The sequence below is a fragment of the Sinocyclocheilus rhinocerous genome, unplaced genomic scaffold, assembly GCF_001515625.1.
Source record: "Sinocyclocheilus rhinocerous isolate Xijiao unplaced genomic scaffold, SAMN03320098_v1.1 scaffold1523, whole genome shotgun sequence".
Classification (NCBI taxonomy): domain Eukaryota; kingdom Metazoa; phylum Chordata; class Actinopteri; order Cypriniformes; family Cyprinidae; genus Sinocyclocheilus; species Sinocyclocheilus rhinocerous.
This window is the reverse complement of record NW_015641012.1, coordinates 324671-336345: the sequence shown is the minus strand read 5'-3', so window position 1 is coordinate 336345 and position 11675 is coordinate 324671. Positions and strand designations below refer to the sequence as shown.

The 11675-nt window shown below is 40.4% G+C and overlaps 1 protein-coding gene across 2 annotated transcripts in view; it reads right to left on the bottom strand.

Moving 5' to 3' along the window:
- Positions 1 to 10652, bottom strand: part of hps3 (HPS3 biogenesis of lysosomal organelles complex 2 subunit 1) — a 22918-nt gene extending 12266 nt beyond the window's left edge. Inside the window, exons 1-12 of one of the 2 annotated variants that reach the window (XM_016569638.1) lie at positions 10354 to 10652; positions 9354 to 9575; positions 7343 to 7630; positions 6625 to 6802; positions 6468 to 6550; positions 6195 to 6381; positions 5813 to 5894; positions 3858 to 4012; positions 3135 to 3236; positions 2360 to 2468; positions 1171 to 1355; positions 917 to 1091 (exon numbers count right to left, since the gene is read on the bottom strand). In XM_016569638.1, coding sequence (XP_016425124.1) covers positions 917 to 1091; positions 1171 to 1355; positions 2360 to 2468; positions 3135 to 3236; positions 3858 to 4012; positions 5813 to 5894; positions 6195 to 6381; positions 6468 to 6550; positions 6625 to 6802; positions 7343 to 7630; positions 9354 to 9575; positions 10354 to 10570 — 1983 coding nt within the window. In that variant the 5' untranslated portion in view covers positions 10571 to 10652. The remainder of the gene's footprint in view (positions 1 to 916; positions 1092 to 1170; positions 1356 to 2359; positions 2469 to 3134; positions 3237 to 3857; positions 4013 to 5812; positions 5895 to 6194; positions 6382 to 6467; positions 6551 to 6624; positions 6803 to 7342; positions 7631 to 9353; positions 9576 to 10353) is intronic. The other variant, XM_016569639.1, reaches the window with a different exon arrangement.
- Positions 10653 to 11675: the final 1023 nt, after the last annotated feature.

Here is an 11675-nt window from a genome sequence, read left to right as displayed (position 1 = left end):
AAGTTGATTCTGCTGGTATAAGGAAAGAGTTGAAGTGATCACGGCGGCGCGCACACAAACACACACACACACACACACAACACATATCAGTTCCAGCATTGCTAACTTGACAGCGCAGTTGGTACTTTATCAAAATAAAATACAGTGAACCAAACATCAGCGCGTGTCACCGTAGGAATGCGACGGAAACACAAAGCCTATAATTTACATAATAAATAATAGTTTAGCATTCAGATACGTCACTTCGCAAATATGGAAATATTATGGAATATTTGGATTTGTGCCGAATGAGAGAGGTAGGATACACGAGCACAAAGCTTCATTTCGCAAACAGTTGAGTGCACAAGCCTTTAAAGTATACTCCTTTTGTCAGCCTGCGAGAGACGCATTCAGAATTAGCACATGGTCACTGTCTAGTGGGCTTTGTTTTCAAGTGCGCAACTCATGGCATTCGCTCGCTATTCTTCTCCCGGGGGCCGGTTATCAAACAGCGTTGCATTGCTGCGGGCGCCCCCTTCTGGATTGGGGGTGAATTGCCTGTATTTGTTGTAAGGTCTCATGCACCGAACCGAGATGCCCGTACCGTGACAGTTCGGTATGAATACATGTATCGTTCCACCCCTAATATATATATATATATATGTGTATGTATGTAAGTATGTATATATATATATATATATATATACACAGAGACCCATATCAGACAGTATTAGGTCATTTCTATAATTGCATTTGCATAACCTGCCTACCTGACAAGCAAACTGTAAATAATTATGTTAGTAATCTTTAATTGAATTTCAGTGTACATCTCATTTGACATAAGTGAATAGCATTTTAGCACTGCATTGGCCCCATATTGGATTGACCGCTATATCTAAAGTTTCCATCTGTGAGACACTGGCGTTTCCTTTGGTACCTTGCTAAGCTCCTCCATGGTTTCCTCATAGAGCGAATGCTTCAGGAAGAAGATAAATCCTTTGCCATAACCAGTTGAGACGCTGCTCATGGACATATTCCTCTTAATAACATCAGTCACGGTGAGGCCTGACATCTTATAGTATGGGAGAGCCAAGTGACAGTCCTTATCAAACCTGCAAATCAAACATGAGATCAAAGAATGATATCTGCGATTACTGCTCACAGCTCGTCCGATCATGAGACGCCGCTGACCTGCTGAAGCGGTCTCCTAAGTGAGTGCAGCTCTCCTGAAAGGCCTGCTGCAGCTGCGCTCTCTCGGCAGACTCACAGTCCTGCAGGAGCAGTGCCGTCCGCAGCAGCAGGTGACCCTCGCTCAGCAGGTGAACGCAGCTCTGAGACGACGGGCTCGACTGCTCGTATCGCTTACTGTACTCCACCTGATGGAAACAAGGAGGAGTGTTTACACTGAAAACCTGCATGACTGTGGTAAAGAGGTTTCATTTGGTCACATAAGAAAACATACTGTTGTCTGTCACCAGTGCTGGGTAAAATACTAACACATTGTAGTCCATTACTGATTACAAATTACATCACCAAAACTGTAGTTAGTAACATGATATGGATTACACATATTACGTAATGTAGTCTGACTACTTTCTGATTACTTTTGACCTAACCTGTTTATCACATAGACTAGAATGGGATTATTATGTACCATATTTATATACAAAAATAAATAGAAAAACTGTAAAAAACAAAGAGAAAGAAAATGTGTGAAATGCAGTAAACATAACATTAGAGCAGAGGATCCCAAAATGTATATAAGTGGTCGGTTCATTTAGAAAGGAAAATTTAAAAAAAAAATATATATATATATATACAGTGGGTACGGAAAGTATTCAGACCCCCTTAAATTTTTCACTCTTTGTTATATTGCAGCCATTTGCTAAAATCATTTAAGTTAATTTTTTTTCCTCATTAATGTACACACAGCACCCCATTATGATGTTTGGTTGGTTCTATGGCTTCATAGTGACCACCTTACTGATGGTATGGACTAGAGGCTTCTTCGGACGGGGCTCCGGCATGGGAACCATGGTGGGTGAGTATGATCCATTTCTAAGTATATATATGTATACTGTATATATATATATATATATATATATATATATATATAATTTTTAATCCAAATAGAAAATGTAGTAAATACCAATATATACCGTATATCGCATTTCAGCCAAAAAACACTGAGATATGATTTGTTTTTGGCCATATCGCCCAGCCCTGTCTGTCACTTCTCACATCAGTCAGACACTCTTTTTCTGTCGATGTGGGCAGTACTTGGCCAGAATAAAATATAGGACCTCTACAGTAGTCTAGCTCTACAATCGTTTGTGATAACTGAATAGTTATTTTGATAAGACAGCTGAAGATACAGTACTATTTCTCTGTAGAGCTGCAGTGTGGACACAGAAGTGATGACGTAGAGGTTCCAGCCGTGACCGCTGTCAGCCGGCTCTGTGGGTTTGCAGACAGAGGTCTTCCTGGATCTGAAGAGCATAACAGTCATAGATCACAATTGCATTTACTGCTCATGTTTTGCAGAGTTAAGATGCGGCCACATTTACTGTTGTTTGCTGAATTTTCACGGGCGAAATCCAGTCATTTCTATTGGAGTCCACACAATCAGAAAATTTGGGTGAAATATTTCCCAATGCAGATTTTGCAATTAGTTGCAAAGCAACAGAAAGCTGCTTGATTTATAAGTGACTTCTACGTGAGCTGTACTTCATACAGCACTACACTATTGACCATTTCTGCCCACAAAATCTTGACGAATTTCAACAACATTTTGTAAATATGACCGTACCTTTAGTCCACTGCTCTACATGACATGTGCCAGCAACAGGCTACTTCATTACAAATACCAATTAAAACAATGTAATTGCAATGAATTACTTGTTAAATTGCAGGGATTAGTTTAGCTGTGGTTGGTTCAATTCAGTTATATGCATTAAAGGTTTCTCAAAATAAGAGGAAGTACCGAGCCGCAGTGAAAGCTTTGCATCTAACTTGCGATGACTGGATGGTCACATCTGAACCAAACTGAGATGTTAGATGAGCTATGAACGGCCGCATGCAGGTCTCACTCACAGTGGGTTAGGGGGAATTTCAGGGTTTGTCCAAACTTAGGATCATGCAGCTCGCTAACTTACAGGAAGGACCTGGACAGAAGGCTTTCCAGTGCTGGCGTCGAGGACGGCTCTAGACCTACAGCTACTAAAATGCCTGTCAGGGTTCTGTGTTCCCTCGATTCACTACAATAAGAGTTACAGGCCATTTACACAGCACACATTTGCACAGGACACTAGAGGTCGACCGATTCATCGGTTTTGCCGATTAATCGGCACCGATAGTTGATTGGCGGAACTATCGGTTATCGGCAAAAATCAATGCCGATAGTTTTCCGGGTTGCGTCCGTTGCTGGAGTGGCTGAAAAGGGTCCGCTGCCATTATACAGTACGAGAGCGGCCTCTAGAGGCAGAAATCACTAACAGCACGTGTTGTTTGTTTTGACACGTGACACTGCGTGCTGCACAGAGCGGGAAACTTCAAACCTGCATTTAAATGCAGCCGACAGAAAATTTTTTTAAAAATAGTAAAGCGCTGTTTTAGTTTTCGTTTACCGTTTTAAAAACTATCGGTTGATTAATCGGTATCGGCCAGTGTGGTCCAACCTAGCTATCGGTATCGGTAAAATCCACTATCGGTCGACCTCTACAGGACACCACGATACATCTACAAACCAAACAGCATCATTCATTCTACTTCAATTCAACCCATATGAGAAACATTTCCCAAGGTGTTTTAGTAATCAGGATATAAATGTGTTGAACTGCAGTGATTGTGAACACACACACACACACACACACACATACGTGTTTCTGCGGGCTGTTCTCTCCGTGTCCTCTTTGCTGTCCACATCTGCTGCTGTCAGGAGAACGATCTGATTTCCGTCCTGACAGAGAACCTTCAGCCCAATGAAGAGCTGGATCCTCAGAGCACACACCTCCATCGTGATGGGAGGACAGGCCTGACAGGACACCGTTCAGATATTGACATGTTAGTGCTTCCTGGACATGCAGAAATCACAGCCATGATTCTAGGGCCTTGTGAATGGTTGATAAGGGTTTTCTGAGTGATTCTAATCTGAGCTCTATCCACATTAGTTTTTCACACAAATTTACCACATTGATCATCAACAGAATGGGGCTTTTTTTAAGTGATTTCTGTGGAATAAAGGACTTATTTTGTTAAATTTCACTAATGTGACTGTAAGCCACTACACTATTTCTTTGTCAAGATATGAATCAAGTCTCTTCTTCAGAGTAAGTGTCTGGGACACTTTCATCCATCTGCCAATTGAAAATCGTGTGTAAAGTAATAATAGCAGAGTAATAGCCACATGATGTATCATTTAAGTTCACAGAACAAACAGTGCAGAACTTTTTTAAGGTTTAACCCTATAAAGCCTACTGTATCATATTTGATACACAATACTCTAAATTATCAACATGATTAAAACTTTGCTGAAAAACCTGTTGTACACAATCATGTTCATGCCTTCTGTCATCTGATTGAGCGTTAGTTTATTAGCAAGTTAAAGGCCTTTTAGTATAATTGTGAAAATATCTTTTTTTTTTTTACATCATTTTACATAATTTGTAGAAATGTGATAATACATCAGGCTTGAGTCTGATGAGCTCTCAATCATCATTGTATTGCATTGCATTATATAATATTGCATTCCCACAATAAAAAGTAGACAGCTTTAATCATAAAACTAAGCATTTAAATATCATCTTATTACAACATATCATTGGAAGATAATAGAGTGACAACTGATATGCATATGCATTTTATGTAAGTAGTCTGCTGTAGTGTTGTAAGCTGTTACAAGCTTAAAGGGATAGTTCACCCAAAAATGAAAATTAGCCCATGATTTACTCACCCTCAGGGCATCCTAGGCGTATCTGACATTCCTCTTTCAGACGAACACAATCGCAGTTATATTTAAAATTGTCCTGGCTCTTACAAGCTGTATAATGGCAGTGAATGGTGCCCCTGGTTTTGAAGCCCAAAAAAGTGCATCCATCCATCATAAAACTACTCCAGTGACGAACGCGGAAGCACAGAGGAGAAAGCAAAAATGTCACAAGATTTCGATATAAGGCCAGCCATATTTGTTTGAATCGAGGTACTCCGCGAGATGGAGGAGGCTCCAGCGGCGACGGCACAAAATACAGATGTAGTTCACGTGGTTTCCTTGTGCTGTAAACAAAACTTGGTTCTCGCGAGACTACACTCTCTCCCCGGAGCATACGTTGTGTCCTCCGCTGCGCCTGCGTCATGCACTCGAGCGCCTTGTCGTGAACGCGCCTCCTTGAGCGACCGGAAGCTGGAGATTACAGTTTATACACTTTTTAAAATAGATATATTTCTCACACTAACGCTTCGTTTCGCTTCAGAAGGCCTTTATTAACACACCGGAGCTGTGTGGAGTAGTTTTATGATGGATGGATGCACTTTTTTGGGCTTCAAAAACAGGGGCACCATTCACTGCCATTATACAGCTTGGAAGAGCCAGGACAATTTTAAATATAACTGCGATTGTGTTCGTCTGAAAGAGGAATGTCAGATACGCCTAGGATGCCCTGGGGGTGAGTAAATCATGGCTAATTTTCATTTTTGGGTGAACTATCCCTTTAATACTTCCACTGAGGGGTTTTAATAGCAGTACTTAGTTAGACGACTGAGAATCAAGGAACGTCGCAGGTGTGAAAAACGAGAAAAATATACAAAAAGCATGGAAACCCATGATGACTTGCTTTACCTTCATGGTGGTGTCGATGTATGGGTCATCAACCCGAGCCGCTACAGCACTGCATCTGACAGTGAAACACTGGAGAGCATTCCTACAGCAAACACAACCACAATCAATTTATCTTTTTTACTTTTTAATTCAAATTTAATCAAAATGTTATAAACTGCTTCAGTACAAACATTTAAATATAAACGACAACATTTGGCCAGTCAAAATTATGTACTCTAGAGAACTATGGAATAATACCGTAATATATTACTTCAAAAATGTTAAAATGTTAAGACCATTTTAACTAAAAACCTGCTTATCTCACTATGGAGTGCACCCATAGCCAGCAATTTACAGCACTTCTAATTTCAGGAAGTGGACAGCGAGGGTTTGTCTGTCCTACCTGGTGATGATGTAGAGGAACTGGTCACTGAGCACAGCCTGATGGGTCTTTTCTGGGTACTGGTAGGTGGACACGAGCTCCACTGTGTTCTTCAAGCTGTACATGTAGCCGGTGTTCGGCAAGGAGAAGAAAACAAACATACACGTAGGTTCCCCTCCTTTGGAGATGGAGGCTTCTTTCCGTTTACCTGTTCAGAGAGCGGGAGGAAACCATTCAGTCCAAAAGAGAGAGGGGTGTGGGGGAGCGAATGCAGCACATGCAGTGTTCACTTACCAGTAAACATGGGGTGGAGCTGCAGGGAATGCAAGCGTGTCTCCTCAACGCTGCAGCCTTGAAAGAAATCAGGCGCAAACCGCCTAGACAGGGCAAACTAGAGAGGTGACATCTGACAAACAGAACGCAGCTCATCTTCTTAAGCTGTTCACTATACCTGAATAAGACGTAAACCACGCTCATGTCCCCTCGGCTCTCTGCCTCCATACCGGTCCACTCCAGAACTAAAGAGACGCCACACTCCTGCGCTTCATTTCCCAACATCTCCTGATGCTTTGGGAACAGAAAGAAGTCCTCTTGCGCATGGAGGGGACTGAATCCATCTTTTGTCATCTCTAAAACAAAAAATATGGAAAATCAGAAAATTAATGCAAGGGTGCATGGCATAAATGTGACCCTGCAGCACAAAAGCAGTCTTAAGTCGCTGGGGTATATTTGTAGCAATAGCCAACAATACATTGTATGGGTCAAAATTATTGATTTATCTTTTATGCCAAAAATCATTAGGATATTAAGTAAAGATCATGTTTCATGAAGATATTTTGTAAATGTCCTACTGTAAATATATCAAAACTTAATTTTTGATTAGTAATATGCATTGCTAAAAACTTCATTTGGACAACTTTAAAGATGATTTTCTCAATATTTAGATTTTTTTGCACCCTCAGATTCCAGATTTTCAAATAGTTGTATCTCGGCCAAATATTGTGCTATCCTAACAAACCATACATCAATGGAGAGCTTATTTATTCAGCTTTCAGATGGTGTATAAATCTCAATTTCGAAAAATTGACCCTTATGACTGGTTTTGTGGTTCAGGGTCACCAGCATAGCACGCACACAGCCCAAGGCTTGAATTGTTTAGTTAGTAATACCTGCGTCTTCATCAATGCTGGATTCCGTCATGATATCTTCAGGTAGCAGTGCGTGCTCCTCTGCAACCGGGCTGCTCTTCTGCCGCGGGGTGAGCTTTACCACCAGCACCTCCAGCTCCGTCTGAAGGGCTATGTATCCAGCACAGAAGGCCACCTGAGACGGGCTCCAGCCCTGGATATGAAGAATCAGCACCCTCTCGAAGTCCAGCACAGAGAGCTGCTCGCTCAGCGTCTGACGCTTCAGACTGAAGACCACCAAACTCTTGGCACAGCCCACTAGAAGATCACCTGCCAAGATAACGCAAGAGGACTCAGTTACATGCAAACTTTCTCAGTTATATGATGTGTGAATTATGAAGTGTGCATTTTGTGTTTGTATCTCAGTTAAATGTGCAGAGTGAGCTATAAGTAAACCACTGGAAGGTTCACCTCCTGATGAATGCAAACACTGAGACTGACATGTTGACTTCTGGCTTGACCAATGGTTTGAGGGACATCCTGTTAAACTCGAGTGTTTAATGATATGGATATAGAGAGCATCATAGAGACTTATGAGTGGCCACTTTTGACTTCAGCAACTAAGACACCACATAGAACAAACTTGCAACACTCTGGCAACATCATTGTAGAAACTACATAGAAATGGTCTTACGTCACTTGTAACACAGTAGCAATGCCCTAACAACCACCAAAAACACCCTATCAACCACCATCCAGGGTGTCTCGAATGGCTTTTTAGTTCAGTAGCCAGTGGCAGGAGAATGAATAGGTCGTTTCTTGGGTTGTTCCAGTGCACTGTAAAACCCTGTGAACAACAAGTGCTCTCTGTTCACTTTCTGACCTGCCACGTTTTCTTGAGTCTCTCAAGTCAACAGAAACAGATGGCAAGCACATATTAAATTATGTTTGATAGCTTTTACAGTTACAACTACAATACCATTCAGAAATTTGTGGTCAGTGAGATTTTTTTTAAAGGAATTAGAGGGGTCATATGATGCTGCTAAAAATAACATTATTTTGTGTATTTGGTGTAATGAAATGTGTTTATGCGGTTTAAAGTTAAAAAAACACATTATTTTCCACATACTGTACATTATTGTTTCTCCTCTATGCCCCGCCTTTTTGAAACGCGTCGATTTTTACAAAGCTCATCGTTCTGAAAAGCGAGGTGTGCTGTGATTGGCCAGCTATCCAGTGCGTTGTGATTGGCCGAATACCTCAAGCGTGAGACGGAAATGTTACGCCCCTCACCATACTGTTGATGCCGTGTCCGGCCGGAGCGACGAGACAAAAACATTAAAACCCATTACAAACGAGGCATTTGTTGCATCCAGTGAGGACATAATTACTGATTATAATGACTTATACTGTCTTTTTACGCGTTGCATTGCACCGTGCCGTCTATTTCAAATAAATGCTGTTCTTTTGAACGTTCTATTCATCAAAGAATCGTGAAAAATAAAATGTATCGTAGTTTCCACAAAATTATCCGGCAGCACAACTGTTTTCAACATTGATAATAATCAGAAATGTTTCTTGAGCAGCAAATCAGCATATTAGAATGATTTCTGAAGATCATGTGACACTGAAGACTGGAGTAATGATGCTGAAAATACAGCTGCGCATCACAGAAATACATTACAGTTTATTCACATAGAAAAGAGTTATTTTATATTGTAAAAATATTTCACAATTTTACTGTATTTTGATCAAATAAATGCAGCCTTGGGGAGCAGAAAATATTTTTTTTTTTTTTAACATTAAAAATCTTACCGTCTCCAGCAGTAGTGTATGATAAACAAATTACACTGGAATATCAGTTCTGATGTTATTGAAAATGATCAGTGACTTTTAAATCCAGTGTTTAGCAGATGAAGTACCTTGCTCACATGCACATTTTTGTTCAAAATATTAAGATTCACACCACAGGAAACTAAGGACTGGAACGAGACACAGCACCAAAACACAGAATATATAGAAATGTAGTTATTTTTGTGTTAAGTGTCCTCACCGGTAAGACTGCAGCACGCCATACACAGCGGCGGCTCAAACAGAGGGATCTCAATAATCTCCATCTGCTCTTTAGGAGCTCCGCGGAAGGACGAGCCCCGCAGGAGGTGACCCAGCAGACGCACCCCAACACGAGTCTTCTCAGCGGCCTGGTACCTCCAGTTAGTGTAGGCCCTGAGGTAAGTGGCCTTGTTCTTCTCCTCAATGGTCACTAGGTAGTCCCCTACAAACAAACACAGACAAAACAAAAACAAATACATGATCGCACACAAGAATCACCATTATTTGGAAATGTACCATGGTAATAACACGTCACACACAGTAATGAGGGTACTTTCGTGACTACGTTTCTTAAGTACTTTTAAAAAATTTCAAATTAAAAATGTTACTTAACATTCCATTTTAAATCATTGTTTTTCACAATCCTAAATAATCTGCTTTAAAGAAATACACTTGTTTTGATGTGTTGACTAACATATTAAAAGCACATGTGAAGTACTTGATTATAACTGTAGTGTGTTACTTGACATTACATTTATAGTTAACATTTTTTTTAAATATACTTAATTTCAACTTCATAATACATCAAAACACGACATACAAGTTTCAATAGAAATTACATTAAAGTATATTTTAGTTCACCATAAATGCTTGTCAGTGCATTCAGCAGCACAATTTAACCATATAAAAGCAAAAGTAATTATTAAATTACATATAATGATTCCACATTTTTGTGGGTGAAAATGCACTTTAAACTTTAACCGCATTTAATACAGAATTATATATATATATATATATATATATATATATATATGACATGCAATGAAGTGTCCGAAAACATTGCATTCAGTTAACAGCATATTATTTCCGTAATAAGCAGACTTTTTAGAAGTATGCCAAACTCTACTTTGTTTACACAGGGGACCCTGGTACTGTTAAGACTGGTACTGATTGTATATCCCACGATCACTGTGCTGTGCTGCTGTGCTGCTGCCACTGACCCACAGCGCTGTGGCGGATGCGGAGCACGGAGCCCATGCTGCTGAAGCGGCAGATGAGCGGACATCCCTCCCGCTGCAGCTCATACGCCTCGATCTTACAGCCGCCGGCGCTCACCACGAACAGCGCCCCGCCGCCGCAGCACACCAGCCCGGGCTCCTGCTCCGCCGCCACGATGTGCTGAGACGCGAACGGGTGACAGTTATAGACGTGGACCATTTCTGCGGCGGGGTCCGGAGTCTACATGTCTGAGAAGAATCACGGAAGAGCTGCAGAAACAAAGAATACGTGACAGAATAACAACAATCCACATGACACAGGAATTTAAAGGAGGCGTGGCTTCGCGGCCCGGAAGCGGTCTCTAATTGGTCAGGTGCGATCGGTCTACATATCAATGCTGCTATTTTAATTATTCACGGTGTATTTTTTAATTAAATTGCTGTTTAAGTTTCTCGTTGTCATTATTCATGTAATAATAAATTGTTCAGACTACTGCTGGAGCGTCACCGAGTCACGAGAGAGCTGTTACTTTTCTCAGCGCTGGTCAGGCTGAACCAATCACAGTCGTTTGAGTTTATTTACCAAGAATTAAAAAAAAAACATTTTATAAAGATTGATAGGGCGGATTTTAATGTGTATGCCAGGAACTAATTATTACTGTTAAAAGTGTTAAACGATTATATGTGATCACGTTCAAATGTTTTACATAAGACAAAACTCGCCTAGAGATGTGAATGCGGCCCAATGGAGGACTGGTCTTCCTGAGCCACCGGTAAGAGCTCATAACGATCTACATGAGCTGCACAACGCTGAGTGTGCTCTCCACAGTCTGATCAGCATCACATGCCTCAGTCTTGTGACGATCAGCACAAACACATTAACACCGTGAAACAAGTGTACGCTTATGAATGGAAAGTAAAAATAGCTAATAAACACATTTGTGAATATTAAAATAAATAAATAAAAAATAATAATACAAAATAAATTAAATATATATATATATTTGTAAACTGTACTAACTTCCAGACAGTGCGTTGAACATACAATTGAACATACAATTTTCATACCCGTCTGTTGAGAAACTTGTTTGATTGGTTTATTGCATTGTTTATTATTTTTGGATGAATAATAAACAATGCAATAAACAGTGTATCAGAACTGTGATCACAGGGTGAGGTCACAGTTTACATTGAAGTCTACACTCTCCTCGGGAGATTTTTATCATTATATTGTTTATCAAGCTTGATTTACTGTTAATTCTCATCTGTGAGCTACCTTAAAATCGTGCAAATTTACCTAAAAAATATTTTAAAGAGAAAGAGTG